This window comes from Scyliorhinus torazame, chromosome 19 (assembly GCF_047496885.1).
Source record: "Scyliorhinus torazame isolate Kashiwa2021f chromosome 19, sScyTor2.1, whole genome shotgun sequence".
NCBI lineage: Eukaryota > Metazoa > Chordata > Chondrichthyes > Carcharhiniformes > Scyliorhinidae > Scyliorhinus > Scyliorhinus torazame.
The window spans coordinates 12,372,558-12,397,557 of record NC_092725.1 but is presented as its reverse complement, the minus strand read 5'-3'; the positions used below and the strand labels follow the sequence as shown (position 1 = coordinate 12,397,557).

The 25,000-nt window shown below is 54.0% G+C and overlaps 2 protein-coding genes across 4 annotated transcripts in view; both read right to left on the bottom strand.

Moving 5' to 3' along the window:
* The window catches only part of LOC140396016 (C-reactive protein-like), a 65,773-nt gene that overhangs the window by 37,796 nt on the left and 2,977 nt on the right, over positions 1–25,000 (bottom strand). The gene's annotated exons all lie outside the window — the stretch shown is intronic.
* The window catches only part of LOC140396015 (C-reactive protein-like), a 7,481-nt gene continuing 1,617 nt past the window's right edge, over positions 19,137–25,000 (bottom strand). For all 3 annotated transcript variants that reach the window (XM_072484056.1, XM_072484059.1, XM_072484058.1), the window contains exons 2-3: positions 24,854–24,929; positions 19,137–20,085 (exon numbers count right to left, since the gene is read on the bottom strand). In XM_072484056.1, the coding sequence (XP_072340157.1) occupies positions 19,448–20,085; positions 24,854–24,917 (702 nt within the window). In that variant the 5' untranslated portion in view covers positions 24,918–24,929 and the 3' untranslated portion in view covers positions 19,137–19,447. The remainder of the gene's footprint in view (positions 20,086–24,853; positions 24,930–25,000) is intronic.

The following is a 25,000-nucleotide window of genomic DNA, read 5'->3' as shown; positions in this document are numbered from 1 at the left end:
GATATTGGTGCCCCTCTGGTTCAGATGCAACCCGTCCTGCTTGTACAGGTCCCACCTTCCCCAGAATGCGCTCCAATTATCCAAATACCTGAAGCCCTCCCTCCTACACCATTCCTGCAGCCACGTGTTCAACTGCACTCTCTCCCTATTCCTAGCCTCGCTATCACGTGGCACCGGCAACAAACCAGAGATGACAACTCTGTCTGTCCTGGCTTTCAACTTCCAGCCTAACTCCCTAAACTTGTTTATTACCTCCACACCCCTTTTCCTACCTATGTCGTTGGTACCAATGTGCACCACGACTTCTGGCTGCTCCCCCTCCCCCTTAAGGATCCTGAAGACACGATCCGAGAAATCCCTGGCCCTGGCACCCGGGAGGCAACATACCTTCCGGGAGTCTCGCTCGCGACCACAGAATCTCCTATCTATTCCCCTAACCATTAAATCTCCTACAACTATTGCTTTTCTATTCTCCCCCCTTCCCTTCTGAGCCCCAGAGCCAGACTCCGTGCCAGAGACCTGACCGCTAGGGCCTTCCCCCGGTAGGTCATCCCCCCCAACAGCATCCAAAACGGTATACTTGTTTTGAAGGGGAACGGCCACGAGGGATCCCTGCACTGTCTGCCTGTTTGTTTTTTTCCCCCTGACTGTAACCCAGCTATTCTTGTCCTGTACCTTGGGTGTGGTTACCTCCCTGTAACTCTTCTCTATCACCCCCTCTGCCTCTCGATGATCCGAAGTTCATCCAGCTTCAGCTCCAGTTCCCTAACACGGTCTTTGAGGAGCTGAAGTTGGGTGCACTTCCCGCAGGTATAGTCAGTGGGGACACCGGTGGTATCCCTCACCACCCACATCCTACAGGAGGAGCATGTAACTGGCCTAGCCTCCATCCCCTCTTACCTTAAAGAATATAGCTGCTGTGTGATACAGAGCAAAGCTCCCTCTACACTGTCCCCATCAATCACTCCCAGGACAGGTACAGCATGGGGTTAGATACAGAGTAAAGCTCCCAATACACTGTCTCCATCAAACACTCCCAGGACAGGTACAGCACGGGGCTAGATACAGAGTAAAGCTCCCTCTACACAGTCCCCATCAAACACTCCCAGGACAGGTACAGCACGGGGTTAGATACAGAGTAAAGCTCCCTCTACACTGTCCCCATCAAACACTCCTAGGACGGGTACAGCACGGGGTTAGACACAGAGTAAAGCTCCCTCTACACTGTCCCCATCAATCACTCCCAGGACAGGTACAGCATGGGGTTAGATACAGAGTAAAGCTCCCAATACACTGTCTCCATCAAACACTCCCAGGACAGGTACAGCACGGGGCTAGATACAGAGTAAAGCTCCCTCTACACAGTCCCCATCAAACACTCCCAGGACAGGTACAGCACGGGGTTAGATACAGAGTAAAGCTCCCTCTACACTGTCCCCATCAAACACTCCTAGGACGGGTACAGCACGGGGTTAGACACAGAGTAAAGCTCCCTCTACACTGTCCCCATCAAACACTCCCAGGACAGGTACAGCACAGGGTTAGATACAGAGTAAAGCTCCCTCTACACTGTCCCCATCAAACACTCCCAGGATAGGTACAGCACGGTGTTAGACACAGAGCAAAGCTCCCTCTACACTGTCCCCATCAAACACTCCCAGGACAGGTACAGCATGGGGATAGATACAGAGTAAAGCCCCCTCTACACTGTCCCCATCAAACACTCCCAGGACAGGTACAGCACGGGGTTAGATACAGAGTAAAGCCCCCTCTACACTGTCCCCATCAAACACTCCCAGGACAGGTACAGCACGGGGTTAGATACAGAGTAAAGCTCCCTCTACACTGTCCCCATCAAACACTCCCAGGACAGGTACAGCACTGGGCTAGATACAGAGTAAAGCCCCCTCTACACTGTCCCCATCAAACACTGACATCCACCATCCGTGACATTACACAGGGAGCCGTAGTTCATATAATTACGTCCTCTGTGCGTTTGCAAACTCAGATGCAGGTCTTCGCGCTAGGGTACCCGTAGTCACTGCAGGGCTCCGGAGAGCCACACGATTCTCCATACCCACCGAGGTTCCTCATTGTGATTCCCGACATTCACACGATTCTCCATACCCACCGAGGTTCCTCATTGTGATTCCCGACAGACACACGATTCTCCATACCCACCGATGTTCCTCATTGTGATTCCGAATAGCCACACGATTCTCCATACCCACCGAGGTTTCTCATTGTGATTCCCGACAGACACACGATTCTCCATACTCACCGAGGTTCCTCATCGTGATTCCAGACAGACACACGATTCTCCATAACCACCGAGGTTCCCTCATTGTGATTCCAGACAGACACACGATTCTCCATACCCGCCGAGGTTCCCTCATTGTAATTCCCGACTGTCACACAATTCTCCATACCCACCGAGGTTCCTCATTGTGATTCCCGACAGTCACACGATTCTCCATACCCACCGAGGTTCCTCATCGTGATTCCGAATAGCCACACAATTCTCCATACCCATCGAGGTTCCTCATCGTGATTCCGAATAGACACACAATTCTCCATACCCACCGAGGTTCCTCATCGTGATTCCAGACAGACACACAATTCTCCATAACCGCCGAGGTTCCCTCATTGTGGTTCCCGGCAGTCACACAATTCTCCATACCCGCCGAGGTTCCCTCATTGTGATTCCCGACAGTCACACGATTCTCCATACCCACCGAGGTTCCTCATCGTGATTCCCGACAGGCACCCGATTCTCCATACCCACCGAGGTTCCTCATTGTGATTCCCGACAGTCACACGATTCTCCATACCCACCGAGGTTCCTCATTGTGATTTCGAATAGCCACACAATTCTCCATACCCACCGAGGTTCCTCATTGTGATTCCCGACAGTCACCCGATTCTCCATACCCACCGAGGTTCCTCATTGTGATTCCCGACAGCCACACGATTCTCCATACCCACCGAGGTTTCTCATTGTGATTCCCGACAGTCACACGGTTCTCCATACCCACCGAGGTTCCTCATTGTAATTCCCGACAGTCACACGGTTCTCCATACCCACCGAGGTTCCTCATCGTGATTCCCGACAGTCACACGATTCTCCATACCCACCGAGGTTCCTCATCGTGATTCCCAACAGTCACACAATTCTCCATACCCGTCGAGGTTCCCTCATTGTGATTCCCGACAGTCACACGATTCTCCATACCCACCGAGGTTCCCTCATTGTGATTCCCGACAGTCACACGATTCTCCATACCCACCGAGGTTTCTCATTGTGATTCCCGACAGTCACACGATTCTCCATACCCACCGAGGTTCCTCATTGTGATTCCCGACAGTCACACGATTCTCCATACCCACCGAGGTTCCTCATTGTGATTCCGAATAGCCACACGATTCTCCATACCCACCGAGGTTTCTCATTGTGATTCCCGACAGACACACGATTCTCCATAACCACCGAGGTTCCCTCATTGTGATTCCCGACAGTCATACGATTCTCCATACCCACCGAGGTTCCTCGTCGCGATTCCCGACAGTCACACGATTCTCCATACCCACCGAGGTTCCTCATTGTGATTCCGAATAGCCACACAATTCTCCATACCCACCAAGGTTCCTCATTGTGATTCCCGACAGCCACACGATTCTCCATACCCACCGAGGTTTCTCATTGTGATTCCCGACAGACACACGATTCCCCATACCCACCGAGGTTCCTCATTGTGATTCCTGACAGTCACACAATTCTCCATACCCCCCGAGGTTCCTCATCGTGATTCCGAATAGACACACAATTCTCCATACCCACCGAGGTTCATCATCGTGATTCCAGACAGACACACGATTCTCCATAACCACCGAGGTTCCCTCATTATGGTTCCCGACAGTCACACAATTCTCCATACCCGCCGAGGTTCCCTCATTGTGATTCCCGACAGTCACACGATTCTCCATACCCACCGAGGTTTCTCATTGTGATTCCCGACAGACACACGATTCCCCATACCCACCGAGGTTTCTCATTGTGATTCCTGACAGTCACACAATTCTCCATACCCACCGAGGTTCCTCATCGTGATTCCGAATAGACACAATTCTCCATACCCACCGAGGTTCCTCATCGTGATTCCAGACAGACACACGATTCTCCATACCCACCGAGGTTCCTCATTGTGATTCCAGACAGACACACGATTCTCCATAACTACCGAGGTTCCTCATCGTGATTCCAGACAGACACACGATTCTCCATAACCACCGAGGTTCCCTCATTATGGTTCCCGACAGTCACACAATTCTCCATACCCGCCGAGGTTCCCTCATTGTGATTCCCGACAGTCACACGATTCTCCATACCCACCGAGGTTCCTCATTGTGATTCCCGACAGTCACACGGTTCTCCATACCCACCGAGGTTCCCTCATTGTTATTCCCGACAGTCACACCATTCTCCATACCCACCGAGGTTCCTCATTGTGATTCCCGACAGTCACACGGTTCTCCATACCCACCGAGGTTCCTCATTGTGATTCCCGACAGTCACACGGTTCTCCATACCCACCGAGGTTCCTCATTGTGATTCCGAATAGCCACACAATTCTCCATACCCACCGAGGTTCCTCATTGTGAGCCCCGACAGTCACACGATTCTCCATACCCACCGAGGTTCCTCATCGTGATTCCCGACAGTCACACGGTTCTCCATACCCACCGAGGTTCCTCATTGTGATTCCGAATAGACACAATTCTCCATACCCACCGAGGTTCCTCATCGTGATTCCGAATAGACACACAATTCTCCATACCCACCGAGATTCCTCATCGTGATTCCAGACAGGCACACGATTCTCCATAACCACCGAGGTTCCCTCATTGTGATTCCCGACAGTCACACAATTCTCCATACCCGCCGAGGTTCCCTCATTGTGATTCCCGACAGTCACACGATTCTCCATACCCACCGAGGTTCCTCATTGTGATTCCCGACAGTCACACGATTCTCCATACCCACCGAGGTTCCTCATTGTGATTCCGAATAGCCACACAATTCTCCATACCCACCGAGGTTCCTCATTGTGATTCCCGACAGCCACACGATTCTCCATACCCACCGAGGTTTCTCATTGTGATTCCCGACAGACACACGATTCTCCATACCCACCGAGGTTTCTCATTGTGATTCCCGACAGCCACACGATTCTCCATACCCACCGAGGTTTCTCATTGTGATTCCCGACAGACACACGATTACCCATACCCACCGAGGTTCCTCATTGTTATTCCTGACAGTCACACAATTCTCCATACCCCCCGAGGTTCCTCATCGTGATTCCGAATAGACACACAATTCTCCATACCCACCGAGGTTCATCATCGTGATTCCAGACAGACACACGATTCTCCATAACCACCGAGGTTCCCTCATTATGGTTCCCGACAGTCACACAATTCTCCATACCCGCCGAGGTTCCCTCATTGTGATTCCCGACAGTCACACGATTCTCCATACCCACCGAGGTTTCTCATTGTGATTCCCGACAGACACACGATTCCCCATACCCACCGAGGTTTCTCATTGTGATTCCTGACAGTCACACAATTCTCCATACCCACCGAGGTTCCTCATCGTGATTCCGAATAGACACAATTCTCCATACCCACCGAGGTTCCTCATCGTGATTCCAGACAGACACACGATTCTCCATACCCACCGAGGTTCCTCATTGTGATTCCAGACAGACACACGATTCTCCATAACTACCGAGGTTCCTCATCGTGATTCCAGACAGACACACGATTCTCCATAACCACCGAGGTTCCCTCATTATGGTTCCCGACAGTCACACAATTCTCCATACCCGCCGAGGTTCCCTCATTGTGATTCCCGACAGTCACACGATTCTCCATACCCACCGAGGTTCCTCATTGTGATTCCCGACAGTCACACGGTTCTCCATACCCACCGAGGTTCCCTCATTGTTATTCCCGACAGTCACACCATTCTCCATACCCACCGAGGTTCCTCATTGTGATTCCCGACAGTCACACGGTTCTCCATACCCACCGAGGTTCCTCATTGTGATTCCCGACAGTCACACGGTTCTCCATACCCACCGAGGTTCCTCATTGTGATTCCGAATAGCCACACAATTCTCCATACCCACCGAGGTTCCTCATTGTGAGCCCCGACAGTCACACGATTCTCCATACCCACCGAGGTTCCTCATCGTGATTCCCGACAGTCACACGGTTCTCCATACCCACCGAGGTTCCTCATTGTGATTCCGAATAGACACAATTCTCCATACCCACCGAGGTTCCTCATCGTGATTCCGAATAGACACACAATTCTCCATACCCACCGAGATTCCTCATCGTGATTCCAGACAGGCACACGATTCTCCATAACCACCGAGGTTCCCTCATTGTGATTCCCGACAGTCACACAATTCTCCATACCCGCCGAGGTTCCCTCATTGTGATTCCCGACAGTCACACGATTCTCCATACCCACCGAGGTTCCTCATTGTGATTCCCGACAGTCACACGATTCTCCATACCCACCGAGGTTCCTCATTGTGATTCCGAATAGCCACACAATTCTCCATACCCACCGAGGTTCCTCATTGTGATTCCCGACAGCCACACGATTCTCCATACCCACCGAGGTTTCTCATTGTGATTCCCGACAGACACACGATTCTCCATACCCACCGAGGTTCCTCATCGTGATTCCCGACAGTCACACGATTCTCCATACCCACCGAGGTTCCTCATTGTGATTCCGAATAGCCACACAATTCTCCATACCCACCGAGGTTCCTCATTGTGATTCCCGACAGCCACACGATTCTCCATACCCACCGAGGTTCCTCATTGTGATTCCCGACAGACACACGATTCTCCATACCCACCGAGGTTCCTCATCGTTATTCCTGACAGTCACACGATTCTCCATACCCACCGAGGTTCCTCATTGTGATTCCGAATAGCCACACAATTATCCATACCCACCGAGGTTCCTCATTGTGATTCCCGACAGCCACACGATTCTCCATACCCACCGAGGTTTCTCATTGTGATTCCCGACAGACACACGATTCTCCATACCCACCGAGGTTCCTCATCGTGATTCCCGTCAGTCACACGATTCTCCATACCCACCGAGGTTCCTCATTGTGGTTCCAGACAGTCACACGATTCTCCATACCCGCCGAGGTTCCTCATTGTGATTCCCGACAGTCACACGATTCTCCATACCCACCGAGGTTCCTCATTGTGATTCCCGACAGTCACACAATTCTCCATACCCACCGAGGTTCCTCATTGTGATTCCGAATAGCCACACAATTCTCCATACCCACCGAGGTTCCTCATTGTGATTCCCGACAGTCACACGATTCTCCATACCCACCGAGGTTCCTCATCGTGATTCCCGACAGTCACACGATTCTCCATACCCACCGAGGTTCCTCATTGTGATTCCGAATAGCCACACAATTCTCCATAACCGCCGAGGTTGCTCATTGTGATTCCGAATAGACACACAATTCTCCATAACCGCCGAGGTTCCTCATTGTGATTCCCGACAGCCACACGATTCTCCATACCCACCGAGGTTCCTCATCGTGATTCCCGACAGTCACACGATTCTCCATACCCACCGAGGTGCCCTCATTGTGATTTCCGACAGTCACACCATTTTCCACGGAGCTCAGAGGCTGAATGCCCTTGGCTGCTGAAGTGTTCCCCGACTGGAAGGGAACATTCCTGCCTGGTGATTGTTGCGCGATGTCCGTTCATTCGTTGTCGCAGCGTCTGCATGGTCTCGCCAATGTACCACGCTTCGGGACATCCTTTCCTGCAGCGTATGAGGTAGACAACGTTGGCCGAGTCGCACGAGAACGTACCGCGTACCTGGTGGGTGGTGTTCTCACGTGTAATAGTGGTATCCATGTCGATGATCTGGCACGTCTTGCAGAGATTGCCATCACAGGGTTGTGTGGTGTCGTGGTCACTGTTCTGAAGACTGGGTAGTTTGCTGCAAACAATGGTTCGTTTGAGGTTGCGCGGTTGTTTGAAGGCAAGTAGTGGGGGTGTGGGGATGACCTTGGCAAGATGTTCATCATCATTAATGACATGTTGAACATTGAACATTGAACATTACAGCGCAGTACAGGCCCTTCGGCCCTCGATGCACCGACCTGTGAAACCACTCTAAAGCCCATCTACACTATTCCCTTATCGTCCATATGTCTATCCAATGACCATTTGAATGCCCTTAGTGTTGGCGAGTCCACTACTGTTGCAGGCAGGGCATTCCACGCCCTTACTACTCTCTGAGTAAAGAACCTACCTCTGACATCTGTCTTATATCTATGTCCCCTCAATTTAAAGCTATGTCCCCTCGTGCTAGACATCACCATCCGAGGAAAAAGGCTCTCACTGTCCACCCTATCCAATCCTCTGATCATCTTGTATGCCTCAATTAAGTCACCTCTTAACCTTCTTCTCTCTAACGAAAACAGCCTCGAGTCCCTCAGCCTTCCCTCATAAGATCTTCCCTCCATACCAGGCAACATCCTGGTAAATCTCCTCTGCACCCTTTCCAATGCTTCCACATCCTTCCTATAATGCGGCGACCAGAATGGCACGCAATACTCCAAATGCGGCCGCACCAGAGTTTTGTACAGCTGCAACATGACCTCATGGCTCCGAAACTCAATCCCTCTACCAATAAAAGCTAACACACCGTACGCCTTCTTAACAACCCTCTCAACCTGGGTGGCAACTGTCAGGGATCTATGCACATGGACACCGAGATCTCTCTGCTCATCCACACTGCCAAGAATCTTACCATTAGCCCAGTACTCTGTCTTCCTGTTATTCCCTCGAAAATGAATCACCTCACACTTTTCTGCATTAAGGCTGTGAAGAAGATGATGTAGTTTCTCCGCTCCGGGGAAGTACTGGACGACGAAGGGTATTCTGTCGGTTGTGTCCCGTGTTTGTCTTCTGAGGAGGTCGGTCCGGTTTTTCGCTGTGGCGCGTTGGAACTGTTGATCGATGAGTCGAGCGCCATATCCCGTTCGTACGACGGCATCTTTCAACGTCTGTAGATGTCTGTTACGCTCCTCCTCGTCTGAGCAGATCCTGTGTATACGGAGCGCTTGTCCATAGGGGATGGCTTCTTTAATGTGTTTCGGGTGGAAGCTGGAGAAGTGGAGCATCGTGAGGTTATCCGTGGGTTTGCGGTAAAGCGAAGTGCCGAGGTGACCCTAACTCATCTTTGGAAAGAAAGATTTGTGAATGACATTGCCTTTGTTAGCTGTTTGCTTCAAACCACTTAAACTGAGATCTCAAAGGCATAATATTGGACAGAAAACATTGAACTTCGAATCACGTGGCACACAAACATCACCGCCACACGGACAGTGCAACTTAGTACTTTCGTGCTGGGACCAAAATGAATTAGGTAAACGTCTTTGCAGTCTCAGTTCGAAACTTCAAAGGTGTACGTGATTAAAAACTCCAGGTTAATTCCTCTCATGATACCGAGGGGCCTCAAATCACGGTGTCCCTTCGGCGAGTCCCGTTGCCGCTCGAACTTGGTACCGACCCCGCAAAAGGGAGGCTCAGCCGAGTCTAGAGCCGTCGGACCGTCGAACGTGGCGCAGGGGTGACCCGGTTGTCACATGCGATGCCCTACGATCAGCGAACAGGTGGGCCCCGTCGATCCCCGCTTAAAAGGTTGGACCGCCCTGTCCGCAGGTCCCTGGAGGAGGGGTGATATAGCCAATCGCCACTGTGCCACATAAAGATGGCCAGCTCCTCACTGGTGAAGGTGCCGTTGTCCGTCACCAGGACCTCCGGGATCCCACGGGTGCTGAATCTCCCCCTGAGCCTCTCGACCACGGCCCTGTTCATAGCTCCAGGCAATTCGAGTGGACGCCCATGGGCGCCAGGGACGTGGACCCCCTGAACAATCCCGCAACGCCCGCATGGAGGCGAACCCTTGGGCGACCCAACCATTGCCACGGCTGGAGAGGGGGATGTTTGTGGGGCTCCTGGCACGCCGGGAAGCTTTTCACAGCTCTTCCGATGTCCCCAACCATTCCCGGCCAACAGACATAACTCCGGGACAGCATCTCCACTTTCGGCGCTCCAAGAGAACCACTGTGCACGTGGCCAGGAGGAGCAGCCAACGCTGGATCCTGGCGGATGTGATTGGCGGGATGCCTTACCCTCCCTGGAGAGGTAAAGGGGCAGCCTGTGGTCCGTTACGATGAAGCACACACACGGACCGATGGAGCTTTCCGACACCCAGAATCACGGCCAAGCCCTCCTTCTCGAAATGTGCAGAATGGTGCTTGGCGCCCACCGGGTTCTTTGAGGTGTACGCGCTGGTGGCGTCCCATCCACCCCTACGCCGTAAGACGAAGCGTCACACGTTAAAATGAGAGGCCTCATCGGATCATGGATCATAGGGAGTAAGAAGTTGTCGCAAAGACAGGCGCCTCTTAACGGCGACGAGCGCCTGGTCCTTCCTCATCAGAAAATGTTCCCAAGAGAGGGAAAGCTGGATGGCGAAGCCGGGTGCATCAAACTCTTTATGATCCCGGACATCTGGGTCCTGCAGGTGGTCAGGAGGAAAACGTTCTGCTGGAATGCCCCCAATATTCCTGCTGCCTGGAAGTGGTATGGAATGCGTCCGGAGTTTTGATTCCAGTCCTCCACACCGGCATCGAAGGCCTCCAGTTTCCAGAATAACAGAATTTCCATAAGACCATAAGCCATAGGAGCAGAATTAGGCCACTCGGCCCATCGAGTCTGCTCCGACATTCAATCAGGGCTGATATTTTCTTAGCCCCCATTCTCCTGTCTTCTCCCCATAACCCCTGATCCCCTCATTAATCAAGAACCTATCTATCTCTGTCTGAAAGACACACAGTGAATTGGGCTCCACAGCCTTCTGCGGCAAAGAGTTCCACAGATTCACCACCCTCTGGCTGAAGAAATTCCTCCTCATCTCTGTTTTAAAGGATCGTCCCTTCAGTCTGAGATGGTGTCCTCTGCTCCTAGTTTTTCCTACAAGTCGAAACATCCTCTCCACGTCCACTCTATCCAGGCCTCGCAGGATCTTGTATGTTTCAATAAGATCCCCCCCTCATCCTTCTAAACTCCAACGAGTACAGACCCAGAGTCCTCAAACGTTCCTCATACGACAAGCTCTTCATTCCGGGGATCATTCTTGTGAACCTCCTCTGGGCCCTTTCCAAGGCCCCAGCACATCCTTCCTTAGATACGGGGCCCAAAACTGCTCACAATACTCCAAATGGGGTCTGACCAGAGCCTTATACAGCTTCAGAAGTACATCCCTGGTCTTGTATTCCAGCCCTCTCGACGTGAATGCTAACATTGCATTTGCCTTCCTAACTGCCGACTGAACCTGCACGTTAACCTTAAGAGAATCGTGAACAAGGACTCCCAAGTCCCTTTGTGCTTCTGCTTTCCGAAGCATTTTCCCATTTAGAAAATAGTCGATGCCTAAATTCCTCCTTCCAAAGTGCATAACCGCACGCTTTTTCACATTGTATTCCATCTGCCACTTCATTGCCCAGTCTCCTAGCCTGTCCAAGTCCTTCTGCAGCCCCCCTGCTTCCTCTATACTACCTGTCCCTCTGCAGATCTTTGTATCATCTGCAAACTTAGCAACAGAGCCTTCAGTTCCTCTTCCAGATCATTCATGTATATTGTGAAAAGTTGTGGGCCCAGCACCGACCCCTGAGGGGTCGATACGACGATACAATCGATATGACGAGATGTTCCCCACAATGAACGTCCAGCGGCCAGGCAAACGATAGGCGAGTCCGGAGTTTCTGTTAATCCTCGTTGCCAATATAATGACGCCGAGGAGGCTGACGGAAAACGTCGGGTAGATTTATTTGCCGGTATTTACAAAGATCTGCCTGTCGCAGTAGCTTGCTCCCAGTGCAACCCCAGCTGGGAGGACGTATCTCACCAGGCCCTGAGTCGGGCCTACTTTTAACCTCTGCTTAGAAGGAGCCCTGGGTGGTAGGCCTTCCCCGCCCCTACCTCGGGAGCTCATAGTCCACGGGGGCGATGAATGAAGATTGCCACATGTAAAATAAACCTCAGCAAATGCAGCCCAAACAACAGATAACAGAAAAATCATAAAACAAACAAAACACGCAGCTTTGTACAGCTGGTCGAGTTCAAGCAGTTAACCGTTTGATTCTGAAAGAGGCAGGGCAAATTCACAAGCTCTTGGTTGGCATATGGAACAACGGGTGGGATTCTGTGACCCTGAGGCTGACCCACAGCGGAGCCCCCCACCCGACAGGCGGAGGTCCCGCCAGGTAGAGCAGGTGTGAACAGCGTCGGCGGGACTCGGGCTTTGTTGTACGGCCGCTGGGCCCATCCCGGGGGGGGGGGCGGGGGGAGCCTGTAGAGCGGCCCCCTCTCCGGAGAATCGCGTCCCGGCGTCGAGGCAGCGTGGCGTGCCTCCCGCCAGTCGTGCCGACTCTCCGGCCCGGTCCCGGGGCCGAGAGAATCCCGCCCAACATTTTCCTTCATTAAGAATCCTAAATCATTTCTTTGCGCCTGTTTGCGCCAATTTGCAAAGACCGTTTTTAAAGACACCAGCGGATTTAAAACCTCAAACCCCACTCTCGCCCCCAAACACGATCGCCAGGGCTGGGAACGCGCGGCTGCGAGGAGAATTGGGGGTCATTTTCCTCGCAACAAAGGAGGCTGAGGGGTGACTTAATTGAGGTGTACAACGTTACGAGGGGGAAGAGATAGGGCGGGACAGGGTTAAAATTGTTTCCCTTGGCGGAGAATTCTAGAACCAGGGGGCGTAGATCCAAGATCAGAGGCAGAGGGTGCCGAGGGGACATGAGGAAGAGGTTTCTTCACGCAGAGAGTAGCGGGAGCCTGCGTTTGGCTGCCCGGGTTGGTGGCGGAGGCAGAGACGCTCACCTCTGGATCTGCACCTTAAGTGTTGTAAGATCCAGGGCTGTGGACCGGGAGCAGGAAGGCAGGATTAGAAAAGGCCCCTGGCTCCTAGGGCTGGCATGGACAAGATGGGCAGAATTACCTCCTTCTGTGCTGTGACATTCCTATGGCTCTATGATCCTACAAAGTCTCACATTTGCATCACGTTCCTCCAGACTATGCTTAAAGGTTCCACATTTAATTGGCGTCAGTGTATTCGACGAAATCCACAATTGAACCTTACAAAGAGTCATTTAGACACAGGTCGGCAGGGTGACGCAGTGGTTAGCACTGCTGCCTCAAGGCGTCGAGGACCCGGGTTCGATCCCGGCTCTGGGCCACTGTCCGTGTGGGAGAGACAGCAGTCGGAGGCCTGCTGGTTCCCAGGACCCATCGGGAGTGGGGCATTGCGCAGAACATTAAACTCCCTTTTTTGCACAATCAGTGTGACGCTCCTGTCACTTTCTTTCGCAATGCGGCCCGACCTCTGAACCCTTTGTTGCGTTCTGCTGCTCCGGGTGACACAGGCTGCTACTTGGTGCAGTCTTAACTAAAGGATGCTCCAGACGCTGAAACGAGTTCAACGTGTTTAGTGAACTATTAGCACAGTTCCCAAATGAGTTCGACTCTCTGCTAATCTAACTGCAGTAACTCAGTCTAACTGTAGCAGCCTGCTCTAAGCCACGTGCTGGGGTGTGATGCTGCTGATCAACCCTGTCTAACTCTCTAGATGTCTGTCTGTGGAAAGAGGCAGGGTGTGAGTGCTTCATCCCTTTTATAGTGTTTATGTCACGCCCCCTTGTGGTGATGACACCTCTGGAATGTCCTGACTGCCCAGTGGTTGTGTCCTATTCTGAGTGCTCATTGGTTGCATGTTTGCATATCATGACACCCTTGGCCCATCGCTCCAGGCTTTTCCCCCTCCCCGTGACACCCTCCCACCCTCTGGCCATGGACAATTCCCGGGAGCTATGCCCCATCCCCTGGGTGTTCGGCTGTTGGCTGCTGCGTGTGAGGTGTTGCATCCCGCAGTGTTCGGGCATCAGGGTGTGATCGAGATGCTGGGCACCGACTCCCACATGCGACACGGCCCGCCCCACCCACGGGGACCCACTCCGGTTGTGTGAAGTGCTCACTTCACCACGGTTGCCAATTCCCTGTTAGCGATAACCTCAGCCGCACGGTCAGAGGCCTCGGCAGTCGGTGGGGGGGGTATGGGTGGTCGGTGGGGCGGACGGGCAGGGGCAAGGGTTGCCCCCAGGATGGGTAAACACGATCCGGTGGTTGTCGTGATCTTGCCGAGCACTGGTGCGGCAATCCCAGCATCCCCGGGCTCTCTGCCTGGGAACAAAGATGGCCGCTCCCCCCCCATGGGCTCCCCACAGAAGCCGTCCCGCCAGGTTGACTGAAGGAGTGCTAATCGGCGGCAGCCTGACCACTTGCTGGAGAGGCCCGCTGAATGACGGGAGGCTGCTGGGTATGGGGTGGCCCCCCGTTAATTGTCTGGAAATGGGGTTTAAGTGGGGATAATTGGTTTCTCGCTACGGCCGGATCCCGATTTCGCCGAGGGGAGCGGCCGCTTGCCTCACAAACCGTTTGGCGCCCGGCGAGGATCTCGTTTTTGGCCTCCCCCCCCCCCCCCCTATTCGCCGGCCTCGTTACGCTTGAGCGCCCTTAACATCAAACTCGAACTCGATCTTGCAACAATCTGAATCGTGCAACGTAACAAAGGGAAGCTTTTCGAACAAACAAAGAACAAAGAAATGTACAGCTCAGGAACAGGCCCTTCGGCCCTCCAAGCCCGTGCCGACCATACTGCCCGACTAAACTACAATCTTCTACACTTCCTGGGTCCGTATCCCTCTATTCCCATCCTATTCGTGTATTTGTCAAGATGCCCCTTAAATGTCACTATCGTCCCTGCTTCCACCACCTCCTCCGGTAGCGAGTTCCAGGCACCCACTACCCTCTGCGTAAAAAACTTGCCTCGTACATCTACTCTAAACCTTGCCCCTCTCACCTTAAACCTATGCCCCCTAGTAATTGACCCCTCTACCCTGGGGAAAAGCCTCTGACTATCCACTCTGTCTATGCCCCTCATAATTTTGTAGACCTCTATCAGGTCTCCCCTCAACCTCTGTTGTTCCAGTGAGAACAAACCGAGTTTATTCAACCGCTCCTCATAGCTAATGCCCTCCATACCAGGCAACATTCTGGTAAATCTCTTCTGCACCCTCTCTAAAGCCTCCACATCCTTCTGGTAGTGTGGCGACCAGAATTGAACACTATACTCCAAGTGTGGCCTAACTAAGGTTCTCTCCAGCTGCAACATGACTTGCCAATTCTTATACTCGATGCCCCGGCCAATGAAGGCTGTTTTGTTCCAGGGGGGCTGGATGGGGGCTTCAGGAGGTCACAGCGGGCAGGGATTGAGAGATTTGGAGATCTCTTCATTGAGGAGGGGTTTCCCGAGCGGAGGAGCAAGAGGGGGAGTTTGGGTTGCCGGGGGAGAGTGGGTTCCAGTACTCACAAGAGTGGGGTTTTGTCCGGAGGCAGGTTCTGGGCTTTCCTCGCCTACTCCGAAGGGGAATACAGGATAAGGTGATGTCAAAAACAGGGGGTGGGAGAGGGGAGGGTCTCGGGAATATACAAGGAACTGATGGAGTGGGAAGGGGTCCCAATGGGGGAGGTGAAGAGGAAGTGGGAGGAGGAGCTGGGAGGAGAGCTGGAAGTCGGGTTATGGGAGGAGGCCCTGAGGAGAGTCGAAGCTTCCTCGTCGTGTGCCAGGCTCAGCCTGATCCAGTTCAAGGTGGTCCACAGGGTTCACATGACTGTGGCCCGGATGAGGAGGTTTTTTGAGGAGGTGGGGGACAAGTGTGTGCGGTGTGGGGGGGGGGGACGTCCGGCGAATCATGTATATATGTTTTGGGTGTGTCCGAGGCTGAGGGGATTTTGGCAGGGATTTTCAGATGTCATGTCAGAGGTCCTGGAAGGGGCGGTGACTCCGAGTCCAGAGGTGGCGATATTTGGAGTGTCGGAAGATCCGGGAGCCCAGAGGGGGGGGAGAGGGGCCGACTCTTTGGCCTTTGCCTCCCTGGTGGCCCGGAGATGGGTGTTGTTGGGATGGAGGGTTCGGAGCCTCACAAAGACTGGTGTTTGGGTCAGTGACAGGGCGGGGTTTCTTAGGCTAGAGAATATGAAGTTTGCCTTAAGGGTTAACGACAGGGGTTCGCTCGGAGGTGACAACCGTTCATCGAAAGGAAAATTGACCATCAGCGGAGGTGGGGGGGGGGGGGGTGGGAGCATGGAAGTGACGAATAAGGGGAGGGAATGTATGGGTAGTTAGGGTCTCTGCTTGTGGGGGGTGGGGCTGGGTATGTTATTGTGGGGTTTTAGTCTGTGTTGGATCTCTGTTTAAAATGTTAAAATTATAAATGCCTCAATAAAATATTTTCTAAAACAAAATGACTGAATGGGGGCCAGACTCGATGGGCCGAATGGCTGAATTCTGCTCCTGTGTCTTCCGGTCCTGACCTGGTGTGGTAGTATGCATTAGGGGTCATGTGGGACTGTGAAGCCGTGATGTCATTGGCTGACAGATCCCGGGTCCTGGTTGGCCGTTGACCTCTAGCTCCGCCCTGAAGGCGGAGTATAAGAACCAGGAGTCCTCCCCTGCAGGCCAGTCTGTTGCTGAACTGCGGGGAACAAGTCACGCTTAATAAAGCCTCATCGACTTCATCTCTATTCGCCTCTCGGAGTCTTTGTGCGCTACAATTTATTAAGCGTGCTTAAAGGACTGTGGAGCTCAGGATCATCCCGGAATGCCTGAGGATCAGCCCCCACGCAGTGAACGCAGCAGCAGTTTTTAAACACTGGCAGACTTGTTTCGAGGCCTACCTCAGAACGGCCCCCGGCCGGGTCACAGAAGACCAGAAACTACAGGTCCTGCACTCGAGGGTAAGCCCGGACATTTTCCCTCTCATCGAAGACGCAGAGGATTTCCAGACGGCGTTCGCAGCACTAAAAAGCATCTATGTTCGCCCAGTGAACCAGATCTACGCACGCTACCAACTCGCAACGAGACGGCAAAATCCCGGAGAATCGATAGACGAATTCTACGCCGCGCTACTAATTTTGGGACGGGCCTGCAGCTGCCCGCCGGTGAATGCGATTGAACACACGGACATGTTAATGCGCGATGCTTTTGTGGCAGGTATGAACTCCTCCCAAATCCGCCAAAGACTTTTAGAAAAAGAGTCGCTAGGACTCTCAGAGGCACGGGCCCTTGCAGCCTCCCTGGACGTGGCCGCGCGAAACGCCCGCGCCTACGGCCCCGACCACGCGGCAGCCCCTTGGGCCCCATGGACACCCATCGCGACAAACCCCCCCCCCCCCCGCACACCCCCCCGACACCAATCACCCCCTCCCTGCCACCGGCGCACCCCGCGACCGCCCCTTCCCGGGAGGATCGGTCCTCCTCCCAGGCCCGACCAGAAGTGAAGCTGAAGCGGAAACCGTAAGGCTCCCGGAGACAACAACACTGGAACAAGCACCACCACCACCGGGGCCGAGGCGATCGACACGGACGACCAGACCGCCCGACCGACTCGTGGCATCGATGTAACACTACAATGTTGTGGACTGTAACGAGAACTTTTGTCTTTTCCCCCTTACAAATACTGTAAATAGTTCGAAACAAAAAAACCTTGTACATACTGTAATGACATGCAAAGGTTTCCCTCCCAGGACCAGCCTTGTAAACCCCTACCACCATGCGAAGCACCACCCCGCCGGGTTCATTTTTAACAAGGGGTGAATGTGGTAGTATGCATTAGGGGTCATGTGGGACTGTGAAGCCGTGATGTCATTGGCTGACAGATCCCGGGTCCTGGTTGGCCGTTGACCTCTAGCTCCGCCCTGAAGGCGGAGTATAAGAACCAGGAGTCCTCCCCCGCAGGCCAGTCTGTTACTGAACTGCGGAGAACAAGTCACGCTGAATAAAGCCTCATCGACTTCACCTCTATTCGTCTCTCGGAGTCTTTGTGCGCTACACCTGGTCAGACCCACATCAATGAGGTTGACAGTTTACTGCCTCTCGACGGCAGTTAGGGGTGGGCCAGACCGGCCAGTGATATCCACGTCCCCGGAACAGATAGAAACACTCCCACTCACTCCCACACATCCAAACCTCTCACACAGACACTCTCACACAGACACACCCTCTCTCACACAGACACACTCTCTCACACAGACACACTCTCTCTCACACAGACACACTCCCTCTCTCACACACACACACTCTCTCTCTCACACAGACACACTCTCTCTCTCACACACACACTCTCTCACACAGACACACCCTCTCTCTCACACAGACACACCCTCTCTCTCACAGACACACACTCCCTCTCTCACACACTCTCACACTCACTCACAGTCACACACTCTCACACTCACTCACAGACACACACTCTCTCTCTCTCTCTCACACACTCTCTCTCTCACACACTCTCTCTCTCACACACTCTCTCTCTCACACACTCTCTCTCTCTCACACACTCTCTCTCTCACACACTCTCTCTCTCACACACTCTCTCTCTCACACACTCTCTCTCTCACACACACTCTCTCTCACACACACTCTCTCTCACACACACTCTCTCTCACACACACTCTCTCTCACACACACTCTCTCTCACACACACTCTCTCTCACACACACTCTCTCTCTCACACACTCTCTCTCTCACACACACTCTCTCTCTCACACACACTCTCTCTCACACACACTCTCTCTCACACACACTCTCTCTCACACACACTCTCTCTCACACACACACTCTCTCTCACACACACTCTCTCTCTCACACACACTCTCTCTCTCACACACTCTCTCTCTCACACACACTCTCTCTCACACACACTCTCTCTCACACACACTCTCTCTCTCACACACTCTCTCTCTCACACACTCTCTCTCTCACACACACTCTCTCTCACACACACTCTCTCTCACACACACTCTCTCTCACACACACTCTCTCTCACACACACACTCTCACACACTCAATAACATAGACACACAGCGGGTTCTCACGTTTTATGCTAATTTATTAATCTGATTGAACAGTGAGCTTTGCAGTTTAATCACAATCTCTTTACAGCGACATTACTTCAATGTGTGAGCTGTAGATATCTGCCTGGGGTGGGGGGGAGGTAGGTGGGCCGGGGTGGGGGGGAGGTAGGTGGGCCGGGGTGGGGGGGGGAGGTAGGTGGGCCGGGGTGGGGGGGGAGGTAGGTGGGCCGGGGGGGGGGGGGGGGGGGGTTCGATCCCCTGGACTGCGCTCGCTCTCAATCCGAGTCGCTGGTCCCTTTGGGATCCTAGCGATTCCCGGGGAATTTCAGATCACGCAGTCGGGATTGTTCTTGATGGTTACCATTGAAGCGGGATCCTCCACCACATGGATCACTGTGTTCCAGTCGACAATGTCACCCCCAGGGCTGTGACAGCCCTCCGAGTAGGCCTTGATGTCGTTGGCAGACAGCACGTGGTCCCACAGGTTGACTTCGGACATCTCCCCGACGAAACGCTGGCTGGGTTCAAAGTCCCCCTCCACCGAATCCTGGTCCTCTCCGACGAGCATGGTTCCTCCGCCCTGTACGTGCCCGCCCTGGTGTGCAACTTTCTGGAGAGTGCGTTCCCCACCCAGCCAGAAGGTTACAACCCCCGTGCTGGATTCCCAGCTCAGGCAGACATGCTTCATCATGGAAGTGACCAGCGGGACAGTGAATTGGGCAAAATCCTTGTGAAAGTAAATGGACAACACGCCGTGTCCATCCTCCACTTTGTACCACAGCGACAGTTCATTGTCGTGCGCTGGGGTGTTGTACGAGAAGGGGCTGTATTCACGCTGATCTTCGGAGGCGAACCGCATGCAGAGGGTGAGGGCGGTCAGCTCACTGAACCCTTCGTTGAGGAATTTGACGTAACGGGGTGACTCGCTCGCGGCACCGAAGACCACAGTCTTGCCCACTAGACCTGCGGGAAAAACGGAAGTTTCAGTCGGAGTCTCTGAGTCTCCGCAAGAGGAACAGAGACGCTCGAGAGCAGGCGGAATCCCCCAGCTTTGCTGCACAGAGTTAACACACGCACTGTACCCCACCCTCACACACTGTACCCCACCCTCACACACTGTACCCCACCCTCACACACTGTACCCCACCCTCACACACACACTGTACCCCACCCTCACACACTGTACCCCACCCTCACACACTGTACCCCACCCTCACACACTGTACCCCACCCTCACACACACACTGTACCCCACCCTCACACACTGTACCCCACCCTCACACACTGTACCCCACCCTCACACACACACTGTACCCCACCCTAACACACACACAGTACCCCACCCTCACACACTGTACCCCACCCTCACACACTGTACCCCACCCTCACACACACACACTGTACCCCACCCTCACACACACACACTGTACCCCACCCTCACACACACACTGTACCCCACCCTCACACACACACACTGTACCCCACCCTCACACACACACTGTACCCCACCCTCACACACTGTACCCCACCCTCACACACACACTGTACCCCACCCTCACACACACACTGTACCCTACCCACACACACACACACTGTACCCCACCCTCACACTCTGTACCCCACCCTCACACACACACTGTACCCCACCCTAACACACACACAGTACCCCACCCTCACACACTGTACCCCACCCTCACACACTGTACCCCACCCTCACACACACACACTGTACCCCACCCTCACACACACACACTGTACCCCACCCTCACACACACTCTGTACCCCACCCTCACACTGTACCCCACCCACACACACACACTGTACCCCACCCACACACACACACACTGTACCCCAACCTCACACACTGTACCCCACCCTCACACACACACACTGTACCCCACCCTCACACACACACACTGTACCCCACCCACACACACACACACTGTACCCCACCCTCACACACACTGTACCCCACCTTCACACACACACACTGTACCCCACCCTCACACACTGTACCCCACCCTCACACACACACTGTACCCCACCCTCACACACACACTGTACCCCACCCTCATACACTGTATCCCACCCTCACACACTGTACCCCACCCTCACACACACACTGTACCCCACCCTCACACACTGTACCCCACCCTCACACACACACTGTACCCCTCCCTCACACACACACACACTGTACCCCACCCTCACACACACACTGTACCCCACCCTCACACACACACACACTGTACCCCACCATCACACACACACACACTGTACCCCACCCTCACACACACTGTACCCCACCCTCACACACACTGTACCCCACCCTCACACACACACTGTACCCCACCCTCACACACACACTGTACCCCACCCTCACACACTGTACCCCACCCTCACACACACACTGTACCCCACCCTCACACACACACACTGTACCCCACCCTCACACACACACTGTACCCCACCCTCACACACACACTGTACCCCTCCCTCACACACACACACACTGTACCCCATCCTCACACACACACTGTACCCCACCCTCACACACACACTGTACCCCACCCTCACACACACACTGTACCCCACCCTCACACACTGTACCCCACCCTCACACACACACTGTACCCCACCCTCACGCACACACACACTGTACCCCACCCTCACACACACACTGTACCCCACCCTCACACACTCACACTGTACCCCACCCTCACACACACACACACTGTACCCCACCCTCACACACACACTTTACCCCTCCCTCACACACACACACACTGTACCCCATCATCACACACGCACACACTGTACCCCACCCTCACACACACACTGTACCCCTCCCTCACACACACACTGTACCCCACCCTCACACACACACACTGTACCCCACCCTCACACACTGTACCCCACCCTCACACACACACTGTACCCCACCCTCACACACACACACTGTACCCCACCCTCACACACACACACTGTACCCCACCCTCACACACTGTACCCCACCCTCACACACACTGTACCCCACCCTCACACACACACTCTCCCCTCACACACACACACTGTACCCCACCCTCACACACTGTACCCCACCCTCACACACACACACTGTACCCCACCCTCACATACACACACTGTAACCCACCCTCACACACTGTACCCCACCCTCACACACACACACACTGTACCCCACCCTCACACACTGTACCCCACCCTCACACACACACACTGTACCCCACCCTCACACACACACACTGTAACCCACCCTCACACACTGTACCCCACCCTCACACACACACTGTACCCCACCCTCACACACACACTGTACCCCACTCTCACACACTGTACCCCACCCTCACACACACACACTGTACCCCACTCTCACACACTGTACCCCACCCTCACACACACACACTCTGTACCCCACCCTCACACACTGTACCCCACCCTCACACACACACACTGTACCCCACCCTCACACACTGTACCCCACCCTCACACACAAACTGTACCCCACCCTCACACACACACACACTGTACCCCACCCTCACACACTGTACCCCACCCTCACACACACACTGTACCCCACCCTCACACACACTGTACCCCACCCTCACACAATGTACCCCACCCTCACACAATGTACCCCACCCTCACACACACACTGTACCCCACCCTCACACACACTGTACCCCACCCTCACACACTGTACCCCACCCTCACAGACAAACTGTACCCCACCCTCTCACACACACACACTGTACCCCACCCTCACACACACAAACTGTTCCCCACCCTCACACACACACACTGTACCCCACCTCCTCACACACACACTGTACCCCACCCTCACTCACACACACTGCACCCCACCCTCACACACACACACTGTACCCCACCCTCACACACTGTACCCCACCCTCACACACACTGTACCCCACCCTCACACACACACTGTACCCCACCCTCACACACACACTGTACCCCACCCTCACACACACACTGTACCCCACCCTCACACACACACACTGTACCCCACCCTCACACACACACTGTACCCCACCCTCACACACACACGCTGTACCCCACCCTCACACAAACACACTGTACCCCACCCTCACACACTGTACCCCACCTTCACACACACACACTGTTCCCCACCCTCACACACTGTACCCCACCCTCACTCACACACACACACACACTGTACCCCACCCTCACACACACACACTGTACCCCACCCTCACACACACACTGTACCCCACCCTCACACACACACACTGTACCCCACCCTCACACACTGTACCCCACCCTCACACACACACACTGTACCCCACCCCCTCACACACACACTGTACCCCACCCTCACACACACACACTGTACCCCACCCTCACACACACACTGTACCCCACCCTCACACACTGTACCCCACCCTCACACACACACACTGTACCCCACCCTCACACACACACACTGTACCCCACCCCCTCACACACACACTGTACCCCACCCTCACACACACACACTGTACCCCACCCTCACACACTGTACCCCACCCTCACACACACACACTGTACCCCACCCTCACACACTGTACCCCACCCTCACACACACACACTGTACCCCACCCTCACACACACACACTGTACCCCACCCTCACACACACACACTGTACCCCACCCCCTCACACACACACTGTACCCCACCCACACACACACTGTACCCCACCCTCACACACACACTGTACCTCACCCTCACACACACACACTGTACCCCAACCTCACACACTGTACCCCACCCTCACACACACACACTGTACCCCACCCTCACACACACACTGTACCCCACCCTCACACACACACTGTACCTCACCCTCACACACACACACTGTACCCCACCCTCACACACTGTACCCCACCCTCACACACACACACTGTACCCCACCCTCACACACACACACTGTACCCCACCCTCACACACTGTACCCCACCCTCACACACACACACTGTACCCCACCCTCACACACACACACACTGTACCCCACCCTCACACACACACTGTACCTCACCCTCACACACACTGTACCCCACCCTCACACACTGTACCCCACCCTCACACACTGTACCCCACCCTCACACACACTCACTGTACCCCACCCTCACACACTGTACCCCACCCTCACACACACACACTGTACCCCACCCACACACACACGGTACCCCACCCTCACACACTGTACCTCACCCTCACACACACACACTGTACCCCACCATCACACACTGTACCCCACCCTCACACACACACACACTGTACCCCACCCTCACACACACACACACTGTACCCCACCCTCACACACTGTACCTCACCCGCACACACACACACTGTACCCCACCCTCACACACACACACTGTACCCCACCCACACACACACTGTACCCCACCCTCACACACTGTACCCCACCCTCACACACACACACTGTACCCCACCCTCACACACACACTGTACCCCACCCTCACACACACACTGTACCCCACCCTCACACTGTACACCACCCGCACGCACACACACTCTCACACACACACTCTCACTTTCACTCTCTCACTCTCAGACATTGGGGGAGGCGAGGTTTACAGGCTGTGGAGGGGGGTACAGGAGATTGGGTCCTCGATTGTGGGATGACGTTGGTGTTTTGTGGTTTGTGACATTTCAGTAATAACTTACCCACACTCTGCGATTCCCGTAGGTAAATGCAGAAAGCAAACACAAATGGAACGAGCTTCCTCATCCTGTCGCTGGTCTGTAAATTATAATGTACAGGCTGTGATTTTACAAAGTGGTCTCAGCCTTTCCTGATGTGATAGTTTTACT